Here is a 17,466-nt window from a genome sequence, read left to right as displayed (position 1 = left end):
ACCATATGATATCCACATTATTAGTAAAAACTAATTATCTTGAGATAAAGGAAAATAAAATATCTTGGTTAGAATGAAAATCACAGCCACTCCCCACCCCACCACCATTACATGGTCAACACCTCATATAGCATAGTAGATAAATTTGCTGTATGTTAATTAATTGATGTATAAGCTGTCATCTCTATACTGTAATTAAAGTAGGATGATCCAGCTTACACTCCAGCTGACACCCTGTAAAAGATATTGTGCTGACATTGGATAGATTATTGATAAAAAATAGGAAGTATATTGACACTGAAACAGTTTACTAGCTAAACTATTGATAAAATAGGCAAGGAAACTTGAGTGGGATGTCAATACCCAGGCAAAATATTTATCAGATAGGGCCAATAAATTTAGAACACTGATTTGACAAGCAAGAAAATAATTAGTGAACTGGAGAATTTTTATTTAAAAAAAGTCAAATAGGAAACATTACATATCTCCAGAAAATCTTTGGATTATTATTGGTCTTAAAAAGGATTACATGTACTTAACACATTAATATACATTACACTGGACAACAAATTTTTACAAAAGTCATGTTACTGAAATAAAATTAGTCAATTCTTATCAATTTTTATGTGCTGAACACGAATATGACAGTCAAATTGCAAAATTGGCTCTAGTTTTTTTGTAATCTGCAAGAAATTAATGTTTACATAACGAAATGCATTCCAATAGTAAAAGGTCAACTGTAATAGCCTACCTATAAAAAATCAAGTCATTGACTACATCTTAGATTTCTTCGCCTGTCTCTTGTACAGCTGTTCGGGAGCATCTCTGAGGAGTGTCCAGCAGTAGTCAGCCAGCATTGTAGTGGACCATTTTCCCTGGTATCTTTGTTCCATTGTTGCGATATCTTGATGAAAACGTTCGCCGTGTTCATCACTAACAATACCACAGTTGCTAGGAAAGAAATCCAAATGGGAATGAAGGAAGTGAATCTTTAGAGACATATTGCAGCCAAGTTTCTTATACTTCATCAACATGTCTTCTACTAGTTCCTTATAGTTTTCTGCCCTAACATTTCCGAGGAAGTTTGTAGAAACTAGGCGAAAAGCATTCCATGCTTGTTTCGCGTCACCTTCCAGCAAGTTGTTGAACCGGTCATCTTTGAAAAGCTCTCGAATCTGAGGACCCACAAAAACTCCCTCTTTAATCTTTGCTTCGCTGAGTCGAGGGAATTTTTCATGCAGGTATCGGAATGCTGGCAAAGTCCGGTCAATGGCTTTCACGAAGTTCTTCATCAAACCTAGTTTGATGTGAAGGGGTGGTAGTAAGATTTTCTGAGCCTCAACCAGAGCTGGGTGTTGGATATTCTTCTCTCCAATGGCTACATTCTGCCTGTGAGTCCATTCCTTCCTCATGTAGTGCATTTCCCTTGCTCGGCTATCCCACTCGCATAAGAAACACATGTATTTTGTATATCCTTGCTGCAGTCCCATTAAAAGGGCAACTACCTTCAAATCACCACAGAGGTGCCAGCTGTACTTGTTATACTCAATGGAATTCAGTAGCTGCCTTAAGTTATCGTATGTCTCTTTCATGTGGACAGCATACGCTACTGGAATAGATGGAAGAATGTTTCCATTGTGCAAAAGCACAGCCTTGAGACTCAGTTTCGAAGAGTCCACAAATAGTCTCCATTCTTGTGGGTCATGAGTGATTTTTAAAGCATTCATGAGGCCCTCAATATCGGAACAGAATATCAGATTACTTTCCTTTCTGAAGAAAGGCTCCAATTGCTGGTGGCGCTTTCGATATGCAGTAATTGTGACATCTTCTTCTAGAAGATTCCATTGTTGGAGTCTTGATCCTAGCAATTCTGCCTTGTTCTTTGATAAGTCCAAATCACCAATCAGGTCATTTAGTTCTTCCTGTGTTATTCTGTGTGGGGTTGATGATGCACCACAGTGAAAATCTGGATCACTGCATGCTGATGGACCAGGAGAAGAACAGGTCGACTCACCTTTGTCTTCGTCAGATGAATCAAGAGAATATTCTGCTGGAGGTTCTGGAATAGGAAGTCCCTCACCATGTGGAACTGGTCTCAATGCAGACGGAATGTTTGGGTAGACTATTCTCGACTTCTTTCGCTTCGTTATTCTGCCGGAAAGAGGAGGAACCAAGCAGAAGTAACAGTCATTTAGGTGGTTGCTTGGCTCTCTCCACACCATTGGGACTGCAAACGGCATTGATGACCTTTTGCAATTCAACCACTGTGAAAGCTGTGTTGTACATGTAGCACAGCATATATGCGGAGCCCAAGGCTTGTCTTGGTCACCAACCTTGCATCCGAAGTAAAGATGATATGCCTTCTTCACTTGAGAATTGATACTTTTCTTCTGGTTGGCAAATGTCACTTCCCCACAAATATAGCAAAAATTGTCCGCGGTATTAACACACTTTCGAGGCATTACTGTTCTTTATTGTACGTAAATGGATAAAATAATAAGTTTTATGTAACAGTAGCTTGAACTGTCTCGCACAACGTCTAAAATATTTTAAATGCTGAACCTATCTGATTGGGCTTTATATAGTACACTGCTTACGTCAGCTTCAGCAGCCGCCTGGCATTAGTATAATAGGCCTACACATGTATAGTACACTGCTGACGTCAACTTACTTCAGCAGCCGCATGGCATTAGTATTGCATTGCATCAGAAAATGATGCAATCAACTGTGGATGATGTGAGCATGATGGTATTATGCAATGTTACATCATTATTCCGGATGTTGCTGCAGTCCTACTGGAGAAATTTACACAGTGAAACATAGAAAATGAGGTATATGAATATCTTCAAAACGAGAGCCAATACAAATTTTTCACGGTTATATTCGTGTTCGGCACACCAAAATACTACAGATTAGGGCCTTTTCAAGTCAGTAATGATTTCACTGTTGACCAGTGTTATTAGTAACTAAATTTTCTTTTCTTTTAGTCTGAAATTTTCCAAAAGTTGGGTTTGGCCTGAATATCTGTTACAACATTACATTTAGTTGCCATGTTGGTATGCATGACATGTGTCAAATGTGGCATAAGGGGTTTGTAAATATAATTATATGTTTGATTTTTAAATTTATTTGTGACAAATGCTACTCTTTTGTGAAAACATTAATAGTTTTTGGAATTATTTGGTTATGAAAATGGAAATGGGCTTTTATTATCAATAAATTTGTAACAAGATTACTTGGAAGTTTCTATACATTCCTTACTGATGGACACTCTCAAAGTACCAGCTTATTGCAAAATACTGTGGTATGTACCGTTGGAAAAAATACAGTGGAAAAATACCATGCACCTAATGAAAATTGCTAATTCATCAACTACAAAGACATTTATTACCATTACCAGGAGCATAGTTGTTGTCATAAATATGAAATTTATAGCACTAAAGAAATTCTCAATTCACTAAATGACTTAGAAATTGAAATTATAACCTTATCAAGCCTGATAGTTTGTTGCTATGGTGTCAGACTAGGATCCACACTTTCTAACGATCTTTTACTTGTTCCTGAGTGAGTTTCAGTTTTAATTGTGTCAAGTATAGAGATGAAAAAGAAGAGGAAAAGAAGAATGAATGTATTTTGACAATGTGATCAAAGATTTTAGAATTGCTTCCATATTAGGTGCAGCAGTAGGCAGCCATGCAGGGAGTCTGTCATATCTCATTGTCAAAATATTTTTTCACCCATGATGCTAGAGCAGTCACGAGCCAGTGAGTCAATCAGTTGGTCAGTCAGACAGTTACCATGTAGAATTAGAAATATTGAATTAAATGTGTAAAAGAGAAACTGTCCTGTTTGTCTAATTCCCCCAGTGGTGGTCAGTTACATTTATTAAAACACATTCTGCTTTATTCCTTTTAAGTAAAATAAGTTACATGTATTAAACATACTAGTGTGGGTCAGAAGGGAGTTGTATAGAATATTAATGACATTGCTGGACTTAAGTGCTTAAAACTATACTGTAATTTGGGAATCAAGATGCTTTTATTTCCTTCTTTGATTCTTATTGATGACAACTGGGTAATGCTACCATGTTTTTCTCCTGTTGTGAACGGTGAACAGTTTAGCTTGAGAGTTAACTTGTGAAATATGTAGAAATGGGTTTTCATGGAAATATTTTTCCCCCACCTGATGTGGCAGCAGGTTGAAATAAAATAATCAATTTTACTCTTTTATTACAGTAATTTTATATACTTTTTTTCTAAAATTTTATACCAGATCATCATTAACAGTCATTGTGACTACAAGAGCTTTGGGTTTATTCACATATCATTGTAGTTTTTTAGTGACAGCACAGAGTTGCCAAGTTGTGTTTTAATTCCCAATGTGTAGTTGACTTGCAAATTGTTGAGTCATCACATTGTAAAAATCCCTTGTCGTTCAGGCTGTATCTTAAACTGCATTTCAGATGATGCACGTGTGTGTGTGTGGCATTTTTTGGCATCTCAGCACAATAGTGGCTTTATAAAGAAAACAAGGTAAAATTTAAAAAATGTAAAATTAAATTGCCAAAAAAATTTTGGAAGATAAACCCATTTGAATAAATGTATGTATGTAGTATATGAAGATAAGATAAAAATATGTTAAACTGTCACAATTCTGTGATAATGCATCAGTTGCATTGCACCTTACAATTTCTGCATTGGCAGCTGTTTTGGACCATAAATCTGTCAACAGGAAGTTTGTTATAGCTCAGCAGCATTTTTGTGCACAAATTCTTCCTTCTTCATAAATAAGACTTGATTTGTTGCAAATTGTGCATGACAGAGAGAGAGATATATATTCATCAGTCTGCCTTGTTTATCCATCTATGCAACCGCACATCTTTCAAAGACATTATAAGATAAGACTATAGAATGTTTAGATAACCCGGCTTGCCAGTCTGCTTCAGCATGTTCATTATCCCCACACTTTTTTTGCAGTGGATAATGCCATACTCTTCATTTGTCTGTCTGTCCATTCATTTGTTCATTCATCCTTCTGCCTGTTGTTATGTATATTTAATTTGTATTTTTTTTTGTTGGCTTTTCTCATTGATTATATGTTATGCATATCAGTAGTTTATAAATGAACTAATGATATTTATTTTGTAAACAACACAATACATAGCTAATATTTCTCTGGTTATAGATTAAATATTCAAGTAATTATTAGTTGTAAACTTGTTCACTTCAATTTGAGTTAAAGATTTAGTCTTCATTCTGAACTTTGAAAGTTCCAGAAAAGAAATTTTCCATTCATTTGACAGAATATTTCCAGAAAATGGTAATTGTGACCTAGATCAATTAGAGGGGTCTATAAAGTTGTTTACTTAAGGACTATTAATTCTTCGCTTAACATCCAAAGTGGAGTTGGTCTTACTGTTGTTTGTTGTGTTTAGTTTTTAATTTAAGTGGATTTGTTTGTTCAACTATTCTCTTGAATTACAAAGTGCTCAATAATACTTCTTGGACTAAATCATTATGTTTGGAATTACTGTTATGGTGAAATCAGGCAAGGACATTTGGGATTATTGTGATAAATCCAAACACTGTTAGCACATGGCCAAATTCCAGGCCATTGGCACATTACCACATTATAGTTTCTGTCGTAAACCAGACAAGAATATGTAGATTATTTCCTAGTCTGGTTTCCTGCTTCGTATGCTCGTTGCATTGTTCTCTGCTATTCGTATAGGGGTGAGCAGTGGAAGGGGCATAAAAAGCAGGTAACCAGACTAATTATTCCACACTTAGCCTGCTTCCTGGCCTTATCATTAGACCTGGCATCCCTATCAACGACCATATCACGAGATACCACTGACCTATATGTAATCAATTGTTATAACGACCACTTGATGAGTAATGATTGTTCTGATTTTAAAAAAAACATAAAAGGAATATTTAAAAAAAAAGAATTGTTGCTACCGGTGATATATGCTACAGTCTGTAAACCAGGCTAATGTATATGTCACGAATTGCCGTTGTTGTGCCAGAGTTGACGTAGTGGTCACATATATTGTTTGTCTAGAGTCAATACATATTGCCAGGGTGAATAAGGTCACTGTCTATTAGACCAGCAAGAGAGAATCGTTTGAGGGATTCGATTGATAGTGTTCAGGACTTGTGATTGTTGTATTTGCCCCCTGATGTTAAGTGATTACATCCCAATCACAAAGCTGCCAGTGCTAGACATCACTATAAACTGCCATACTGCAGACATCATAGTGATAAGACTGAACAATTGCTACAGCCACATTAAAAATCCAAATCACTCACACATGGCATTAGCACAGTAATGGTAATATTTTGACAATTAAAGATATAGTTTAAAAAATGTAGATATAAAGAATGTCACAAAAACTTGACGAAGAAAAACTCTTCTGAATAAACATAAGCATGAAGTACTACAAGATAAACATAGCCATGTAATAAATTCAAATGAGACATGTAATAAATTCAAATGAGACATGTAATAAATTCAGAAATAGGATAATGTAGTCCAGCTTTAAAGTAATGTGTGTCTGTTTATATTTCCACTTGGATGGAGCATGTAAATAACATACATTAGAATTTCTGCATTTTATATCATCACTGATGTAGATAATTTCAAGAGTAAATATGAACATAGCTTGAAGAGTGCCCAGTCAGAAGTGACTACACACAAGTAAAGTCATTTATTACTGGTTGACACAAAATCCCCTAAGCATTGAACTGTTACTGACAAATACGTGTAACTGCACTTTAAATAATATCAATCTGTGAACACTTTGAAGGAGTCAACATGTAGGTTGTAAGGGTTATGTTTAAATAGAAAAGTCTCAGTAAATCAAAGTGGTATTCATTTGGAAAATGGTTTTGCAATAACATTTATCACCATACTACATTACTATATCATTAAGTTGAACATACCAGTATCATATTTGTCTTATACTACACCCTCCCCCCTATTCCCTCCCCTCTTTGGGCTCAAGGATGTGGAATAGGCTTGATGAACTTTCCTGCATCTCATAAGAGGTGACAGATGGTGGCTCAGTGGTTAGTATGTTGGACTGAAAGGGTGTATCTTCCAATCCTATCATCAGATCAGTCCTGGCTGGATACCCTGGCGTGTCCTTGGGCTAGTCACATTATTTGAGTTGCCTCAGCACTCATGCATGCATATTGCTGTGCCAGAAACACCAAACCAAACATAACAAATACTTCACTACACCATTTAGTGATTTTATAAATAATTTTTGTTTCTGTCATGCGATAAACAAAATCATATGCTTGCATTTATTTAAAATGAAATACTGTAGTTATTCTTTTAGAAAGCCCCTTCTAATACATGTCCCCTCCACACAAAAATGAAGTTACTACCTTATCAAGGCTTATAGATCAGTATATATCCATTATGGTATGTCCAAACAATTAAAACAGTACACGAGGAATCCAATCAAAATAACTTAACTTATGGACATTTTCAGTCAAACAATTGATGTATGGTTCCCCCTTTGGAAGTTGCATTGCCCCTGGGGTATCTATTAGAATAACTACAGTGTGTAAAATTTGTGAATGAACAAGTGAAGGCTTGCATTAGTAATCACCAGGGACAGATTGCATTCTGTAATAACAGAGATAAAAATACTTATAAATTTAGATAAAGTGCAATAAATTGTCATTGCTTGTTTTTGTTGTCCTCAGTAGGTAACTCAAAAAAGGAAATTTTCCTGCCAAACATTGGGCATCCTCATAAATTGGGAATTTGCTTCAGGAGTATTTATACTTTAATTGGCTGCTCCAGTGGTTTAGTGGTTAGAGCATCAATCTCGGATGCAGAAGGTCACAGGTTTGGACCCCAGTTGAGTCATACCAAATACTTATAAAAGTGGTACTAACAGCTGTCTCGATGTCCTCCCGGCATTAAGAATGAATATTGGAATCAAAAACCAGTATTTGAATATAGATTTTGTTTAAATATTGAGTAGCAACACACAAAATCCAGTTTAACAGCTGATTGTGCTTAACCTGCATGGATTCAGAGGCAGATTTCCCATTAGACTGACAAGGCTGCTACCAAGGGTGGCAAGTTTTAGGAGTGGCAGATTTAAAGGATGAAATCTCTCTTGATTAAAAATGTTATTTATTTTGTAAAAAGTTTTGCCATTATTTGAAAGCATAACAGTTTTTAGGAACTTGTTTTGGTGATGGGTAGGGTAGCAGCAACAGTGCTTATGGGTGGCAAAAGCTTAAATTTATCACTGTAGGGATCTGAACAATGATGGGAAGGATAAGAAGTAGAATGGAGGATAGAGGGATTCTAGTAACTAACTGTAGCACACTAGAGCACCCCAACCCACTACTCTAATACTACACATTCCCATTATGGACCTGATCCTGTGTGATGACCATGGATAAATCTTGACTGGCATCATTTTATCAAAGAAATGAGGGAAAATGTAAACTCTGAAACATTGAATTAATTTTCAAGGGAACAATGCCAGGCCTGCTAAATCACCCAAAATTCAAACACCCACCCACAAGGTGATAGTAATGTTCAGATTCAGGATTGTTGCATTGCTCACATCAGCATTTATCTTCGCTGACCTCCAGGGTTCTCCTGGAAAGATGCCTATTGTATTATAATACATGGTATAGTACAGGGGTTGTGTCAGAGTCAATAAAGTCCTTATGATTCAGTCAGTGCATCCAAATCTATATCCGGTATTAGTAAATAACATCAACTGGCATGATTTCAAAAACTGATTTGAGTCATCCACTGTGTGCCTATATTGTCTTTAAATTTATGACTTGGGTCTAAACCGCTCTGGTGGCCTTGTGGTTAGAGCATCTGCCTCGGATGTGGGAGGTCGTAGGTTCGATCCCCTGCAGAGTCGTAGCATGATGCCCCAGTGCTAGACATTACTATAAGCTGCCACACTGCGGACATCATAGGGATACGACTGAAAAATTGTTAAAGCTATGTCAAAAATCCAGATCACACACACACACATACACACATGCACACACATGCACTTGGGTCAAGTTGCGTCAAAAGTGTATTTGTACGATATTCATTGCAAATAAATCACTTCCTGGAGGAGGATTTGTTTACATCGGCTTTTTATATAATTGAACATGCAGTCAAGATTAAATGCTTGTCTTTACTTGTAGTCCATCTTCAGCACTTGACACACAATCAAGATTAAGTGCTTGTCTTTACCTGTAGTCCATCTTCAGCACTCAACACGCAGTCAAGATTAAGTGCATGTCTTTACCTATAGCCCATCTTCAGCACTCAACATGCAATCAAGATTAAGAGCTTGTCTTTACCAGTAGTCCCTCTTCAGCACTAAACAAGCAGTTTTGGTCATAGTGCATTTGAAGATAAACAGGAAAGATGGCACCTACATTCATTTTCTCAGCAGACTGGCATGTGCCTTCTTAATTGGTTTGAATATATTTCCCAAAGTAAATCCCTATAGTTTACCTGGTTGATGAGATTAATTTCATTTAATTATTTTTAACTGATAATAGAATTGTACCTAGATTACATTATTGTAATTACAGATAGGTAAACATATTTAATCAGCTGTCATTAGAACAGTGGGTTTTTTTTGCAAAGTTTTTAAAACTTCACAAAAAATTGACAAAGTCCAGAAAATTCACATTTTTGGCTTGCCTCTATGAAGCAGAGATAAAATATAGAAATACATCTGGCATTTGTATCAATGGACTGAATGTCAACCATTTTTTCTACCTATGCCCTTGGCAACAGTTTGGAGTTGGTTTCTTAGCACATATCCATGGGGTAATGTGCTGAAGATCCTTTTTTTGTACAGTACATGTATTTTAGTTGTACATTATTGGTTAAGTTTTTGTGTGTAGATAAGATTGTTTTCCCTCTGGTCCTGCTTTTGTAAATATATGTATTTTAGTTGTTCATTATTGGTTAAGCTTTAGTGTGTAGCTAGGATTATTTTCCCTCTGGTCCTGCTTCATACGTACATGTATTTTAGTTATACGTTCTTGGTTAATTTTGTGTGTAGCTAAAATTGTTGTCCCTTCGAATAAATACTGTTATTCCTGGAATCATGAAGGTTGTTGAGGGAATGAAAATCTTGATGAGTAATGTTTCCTTTTAACAAAAATAGGCCACTGACTTATTTCGGTTTACTGACTTGGTTAAATTTTGGATATTAAGTTTATTTCTTAAGTTCTGTTCATGCTAGATATATTATAATGCATGTCTTATACTACCACACCCTTACAACAAAAGGTCAATGTGACCTACATTTCATGGTTTTACTAACATTAGATTTTCACATTCAGCTCATGACCAGGTTTTTTGTTTTCTTTATGCACTCTGTCAATGCTGTTAAACCTACATGCATGAAACTTGGCAAAGGGATGCATCTTGATGAGTACTATACCCCTTCATCCAGAAAGTATGTCACTGTGCCATATTTCTCATGCATTTCTCATCCCTCCAGTTCTTGAGTTTATTTTTCTCCAGCACTGTTTATAACAGATTCATCAAATTGAATTAACCTGTTTGTATCATGTCCATACAATAAAAGGTCACTGTGACCTACATTTCACATTTGGCAGACTGATACTGTATTTTTTTTGCATTTAGCTCATAACCATAGGTTTCTTTACCTTCTGTCTAATATTGTTCGACCTAGAATCATGGGGATAGATCCTGATGAGTACTACACCCTCATCGTGAAAGTATGTCATCGTGACACATATTTCATGTGCTCACTTACTGTGCATAAATTGTGTTTTTACAGTTCCTGCTTGAACTTTTGAACAAGATAATTGTGCACATCTGTCTTTGCACCACATTCATACAGAAAAGGTTCGTGTGCCCTTAATTTCACATTTACTGGCTTTTTCTTTTGCATTTCATGACTACATGGAATTATTTTTGTATGCTATGTACATGTACTATGCTAGTTAGAATCTTGAAACTTGGTGAGAGGATGCATCTTGATGAGCATAATTCTCCTTCATTTTAGAAGTAGGTTACTATGGCCCATATTTTATGCCACATTGACTTAGGTTAAATTTTAGGGTTGATGTTCATTTCTTGAGATTTATGCTGTAATTGTGAAATTAATGTTGATATCCCTCTCTGTTACCACCATACCCTAAGGGATCCTGGGTGGCAGAGTGGTCTAAAATGCATGCCTTTACATATCACTTACATCATCTCACTTCTGTCTATGTGGGATTCGGATCTTGGCTTGGACAATATGGGTATGTGAGAAAGCCTGCAAGTGGCTTCCTTTGGGTCATTGGTTTGTCCTTCACCAGATATGCTGGCCACCTTGTATAGCCTGTAATGTGCTGAAAATAGCATTAAACCCACAAAACACAAAAACAAATATACTATTACACTCATTAAATAAAAGATGCTAATTGAGACCCTATTTCATCTTTTACTTGCTTTGGTTAAGTTTTTGAATGTAACTCGTGACCACATGAAATTATATATAGATAGCTGTATGCGTATTTTCTTTCATAGAACCATGAAACGTAGTAAGTGGATGCATCCTGATATGTACTACATCCTAATGAAAAAAGGTCACTGTGACCTATATTTCAGGATTCATGGACTTTATTGAAATTTTGTATTTGAAGTTCATTATTTGGTGCTTCACTCAAGAAACCTGATAATTTAAAGCATCTTTATTAGTACTATACCCTTACAACCAATTAAGGGCAACATGACCTATATTGTATGCCTTACTAAAGTGGGTTAAATATTTTGTTTATCATCATATAGATTGTTCCATGATACACACACACATCATAGCCTTGTTAGAAGGCCCTTTGTAACCAGAGCAATTGCAAGTATGAATTAATGTTTATTTAGTGGTAAACTATCCATATTATGACACTGCATCTGTAGTAAAATACTCTAACCATATTATAATGCTGTATATTATGACACTACTTATATATTATAATGCTACAGTGTACAATATGATAATACTGTATCCATATTGTGACACTACATCCATAATATAGTGCTACATCCATATTATATAGTTACATCCATATTATGACACTACATCCATAATATAGTGCTACATCCATATTGTGACACTACATCCCTGCTACATCCATATTGTGGCACTACAGTCCTATTATAGTGCTATATCCATATTGTGACACTACATCCATATAATGCTATATCCATATTGCAACACTACATCCATATTATGATACTACATCCATATTGTGATGCTACATCTTAATTATAGCACTACACATCCCTGTTATAGTGCTATATCCATATTGTGATACTGCATCCATATTATAATGATACATATATTGATGCTACATTCATATTGTGACATTATATCCTTGCTACATCCATATTGTGATTCTACATCCCTTTTATAGTGCTACATTCATATTGTGACACCACATTCCATATTGTAACACTACAGCTGTGTTATAATGCTACACCCATATTGTGACACTACATCCATATTGTGACACTACATCCCTGCTACATCCATATTGTGGCACAACATTCCTATTATAATGATATAACCAAATTGTGACACTACATCCATATTGTGACACTACATCACTATTGTGATACTACATCCATATTGTCATGCTACATCCTAATTATAGCTCTACATCCACATTGTGACACTACATCCCTATTATAGTTCTATCTCTATATTGTGACACTAAATCCATATTATAATGGTACATACATATTGTGATGCTACATCCATAATATAGTGCTACATCCATATTGTGACACTAGATCCCTGCTACATAAATTTTGTGACTCTACATCCCTTTTATAGTTCGACATTCATATTGTGACACTACATCCATAATATAGTGCTACATCCATATTGTGACACTACATCCCTGCTACATCCAAATTGTGACACTATATCCATATAATGCTATATCCATATTGTGACACTACATCCATATTGTGATAGTACATCCATATTGTCATGCTACATCCTAATTATAGCACTAAATCCATATTGTGACACTACATTCCTTTTATAGTGCTATATCCATATTGTGACACTACATCCATATTATAATGGTACATACATATTGTGATGCTACAGCCATAATATAGTGCTACATACGTATTGTGACACTACATCCCGGCTACATAAATATTGTGACACTACATCCCTGCTACATAAATTTTGTGACTCTACATCCCTTTTATAGTTCGACATTCATATTGTGACACTACATTCCATATTGTAACATTACATCCATATTGTGACCCTACATCCATAATATAGTGCTACATCCATATTGTGACACTGCATCCCTGCTACATCCATATTGTGACACTATATCCATATTGTGACACTACATCCATATTGTGATACTACATCCATATTGTGATGCTACATCCTAATTATAGCACTACATCCATATTGTGACACTACATCCCTTTTATAGTGCTATATCCATATTGTGACACTACATCCATATTATAATGGTACATACATATTGTGATGCTACAGCCATAATATAGTGCTACATACATATTGTGACACTACATCCCGGCTACATAAATATTGTGACTCTATATCCATATTATAGTGCTACATCCATAGTGTGATGCTACATTCCATATTGTAACACTACATCTGTGTTATAATGCTACAACCATATTGTGACACTACATCCAAATTATAATGCTACGTCCATATTGTGACATTATATCCATATTATAGGGCTACATCCTTATTGTGACATTACATCCCTATTGTAGCACCACATCCATATTATGACACTAAATCCATATTATGACTGTATACATTATGTATTGCAAGGTACATTCAAGGGTTAATTGTGTATTGTACATGTGATTGACAATATTGAATTAGAAAAGTTGATTGCATTGCTTCTTGTGCCAAGCCTTATCTGTAATCAAAGTAATTATTGATACTTGAATTCTGCTTGTACCTACTGGCTGTCAGTACCAAGGTTTCTCAAAGCCTGTGACAGTTACAGATAAAATCTGGCTTCTAAGGTTTGACAACAATAATAGCGTCTGAAGCAGATATTAGGAACAAGGAGTCTTTCATTTCCTAATCTATCAACTCATTATAGTGTACATCTACTTTAATATCATAATTTTTGTTTTTATGCCCAGTCACAGTAGGTGGGAATATGGGTGGTTTCATGGTTTCACAGTACAACGTTGGCTATATGGTGTCAATAAAAAGTTTACATTTTAAATTTCAAACAGTTTAAATGGCAAAATGTAAAATACGAAAAACTGGAAACAAAATCTCAAATTATAAATGAGTCCGAATTTTGTTGCCATAATCAGTTCAGTCTGAACTCAGTTTTGCATGATAATTAACACTGGCTAGTGAAGACTATGAAAAGCTTTATAAGGGTTGGCTGTGTAAATGTTGATTATACTGTAGTTGAACTGACCCTTTATAATGTCAGTTGCGTAAATGTTAATTATACTGTAGTTGAATGGATCCTTTATAATGTCAGCTGTGTAAATGTTGATTATGCTGTAGTTGAACTGACTCTTTATGAGGTCATCTGCATAAATGTTGATTATGCTGTAGTTGAACTGACCCTTTATTATGTCAGCTGCATAAATGTTGATTATACTGTAATTGAACTGACTCTTCATGATGTGGTTGTTGTTGTTGTTGTTCTAGGGTTTAACGCCATTTTTCAGCACAAGATAGGCCATATATGGCGGCCAGTATAACTGGTGGAGGAAGAACCCTGGAAAACCCAGGAAAGAACCACCGACCCATGAGAAGCTACTGGCAGGCTTTCCCACGTACCCACGCTAGCCGAGCCTGGGACTCGAACATACGCAGGCAGAGGTGAGATGGCAGTGATCCGGAACGGTGAGCGCTTTAGACCACTCGGCCACTCGGGGCCCCCTTGTGGTTGTATAGTTGAGGTTACTCACCTAAAGGCCAGTGACATCTAGGATTTGAATACATAACTCTAATGGTGTGAAGATGCATTTTCTTGTATGTTTTTTAGAGGATTTTTTTCAGAATACAATTACAATGTTTAGTTTCTGATGTGCTCATTTAAATATATATTTTCAAGATGCCATATGTAATGACCATATAGGAATCTGTAACTCTAACATGTTGTTTCAGTTTGGTTTTGTTACCAAGGCATCTAATCCCCCAGTATTTGAATATTTTATGATTTGTAATCCAAACAGTGGTCAGTGTAATTTAAATGTCTAATGTAAAAGACATCTGATGGTAAATGATACACAAAGATAATAATTTTACCTTTTAAATTACCAATCAGATTACAAATTTTATTTGTGAAAGTAAAATAATTAGTCCAGGAATTCAAAAGATTGGCATAATATGAAATTTAACTTATAGGTAGATCTGGATTTTAATCCAGTTGGAAAGGTGGACTGGTAGAAGTTGTATTTGATAATTGGGAGTTAGTTTGATAACTGAAAATCAAAATGCATAAAATTGTAAGCTATATACTGGATGGAAGATGTGCTATCCATGTGAATAAAGCAGAGATTTAGACAATGACAATTAAAATAATCAAGGTTTTTCATTTTCTGTTGCTTTTCACACAAATTTTGAGTTTCCACTTAAAGTATCTTCATGTAATTCATTTATTCTTTTGCCATCTTTTACAGATGTGTGGTGGTTCTTTTTCATCCAAGAAGAAACAAGCAGTCTCACATTTTCAACTTTTCCAAAAAGACCCTGACATCACTAGCCTTCTCTGGAGATGGCAAGCACCTGGTCACTGGGGAGGTATGTAGAACTGTGAATAACCTGATGTGCATGGCCAGGATACTGTACATATCACATTACACAGGTGGCATTACAATGTATAATATGTATCATGTAGTTACAAGGAGATACAATATATATTGTGATACAGGAGTGGTGATCAACATCTATCATGATACAGACTCCTGCCTTGGCAATATATCTTTGTTTAGAAAGTCTATGCAACTGTGTTGTCATTATAAGTGTGTGGCAAGGTTACTAGTTGTGTAAGAATATTTCATTACCACTGTGTTGGCATTATAAGTGTGTGGCAGGGTTACTGGTTGTGTAAGAATATTTCATTACCACTGTGTTGGCATTATAAGTGTGTGGCAAGGTTAATAGTAGTGTCTGAATATTTCAAAACCACTGTGTTGGCATTACAAGCATGTAACAAGGTTACTAGTAGTATGGGTTCATCCATTAATTATGTCAACAAAATGGGGGGAGGGGGTTTGAAGAAGTTTGACAATTGTTGACATGGGGGAGGGGGGAGTTCAAGATAAATTGACGTCAACAATGTTATTTTTTACAATAAATTTAATAAATAAAAAAATAGGAAATTAGTCAGTGCGTTGGTATGGCACACACTCGCTCGCCCGTCAACAGCACACCAGTTTAATCCTAAACCGGTTGAGCTCTTGCCAAGGAAGTCATAGTCTTGCATCATCATATTTTGTTTTTATTCATAGTAGATTGTAGACTGTAGACAAATTTTTAAGGGAAGCTGTTACTAAATTCAAAGACTGCACTGAGCCATAGACATCTAATAGTTTAGCTAATTTTACCACATGAGCATTTTGGAAGCCACCTTGACTCACAAGGTCGAACAATTGATGAAGAATTGGAAAAATCAAATTTCAAATATGCTGGCGAAACATTGTCAGAAGCATGGACGCAAGTAACTATAGATAATTTTCCAACAGTGGCAGAGTATATTGTGCCTGAAGTGTCTGAGTTTGAGGCAGAAAATTTACTAACTAAGGATCAAGATTGGTGCAAAAACCATGTAAGAACAAGTCAGCACTTTCTACAAATTGCAAAATGCCATGATGTAAATTGTTGCCAACCGATTCGAAGCTCGTACTTTGAGATTATCGCCGATAGATTCATTCCACCACCAATTCCAGTCTGCCAAACTAGTGAAGGCCTTAAAGCACCAGATGCATCTGAGAGCGACTTGCACAGATTTCCATCTCTTTTCTTCAATCAGTCTTTGAAAGTTGATAACATGCTACCTCGATCGGCAAAGGCATTCAGAATCCTTCCATATGATCTATATTGTCCTTCCATTCAGTTGTTGTTGCTTGAACGGTTCTGCAAAATCTGTCACCTGTATGTTGCTTCACAAGTCATGTTGAAGAAGCATGTTCAACAGCACCAACAACACGATCTTGGGCCTAGGCAATTACCATATGCTCCTCAACCGCAAAGAATTCGGCCAATATGAGTGGCTGCCAAAAGACAGAGCTGATGGCAATTATTGCTCATGGAGAAATGCCAAGCGCAGAATGGTTAGATGAAGATGATGTTGACTTGTCGGGTGTATCGGTTCCACAAGAAATTAATGAATCAGCCACTATGCCCATTATAACAATTGAGGAACATTTGGCTTCCCCATGAGAAGATGATAGAAG

At 35.9% G+C, this 17,466-nt stretch overlaps 1 protein-coding gene across 1 annotated transcript in view; it reads left to right on the top strand.

The window, feature by feature from the left end:
• Positions 1–17,466, top strand: part of LOC149804759 (uncharacterized) — a 258,169-nt gene that overhangs the window by 79,121 nt on the left and 161,582 nt on the right. The window contains exon 3 of the mRNA XM_089944059.1: positions 15,691–15,811. Within this exon, the coding sequence (XP_089800185.1) occupies positions 15,691–15,811 (121 nt within the window). The remainder of the gene's footprint in view (positions 1–15,690; positions 15,812–17,466) is intronic.

Source organism: Sinohyriopsis cumingii, chromosome 2 (genome assembly GCF_028554795.1).
Source record: "Sinohyriopsis cumingii isolate HCF-2022 chromosome 2, ASM2855479v2, whole genome shotgun sequence".
In the NCBI taxonomy this organism is placed as follows: Eukaryota; Metazoa; Mollusca; class Bivalvia; order Unionida; family Unionidae; genus Sinohyriopsis; species Sinohyriopsis cumingii.
Note: the sequence above shows the minus strand (reverse complement) of the source record. Positions and strands in the feature narration are given on the sequence as shown.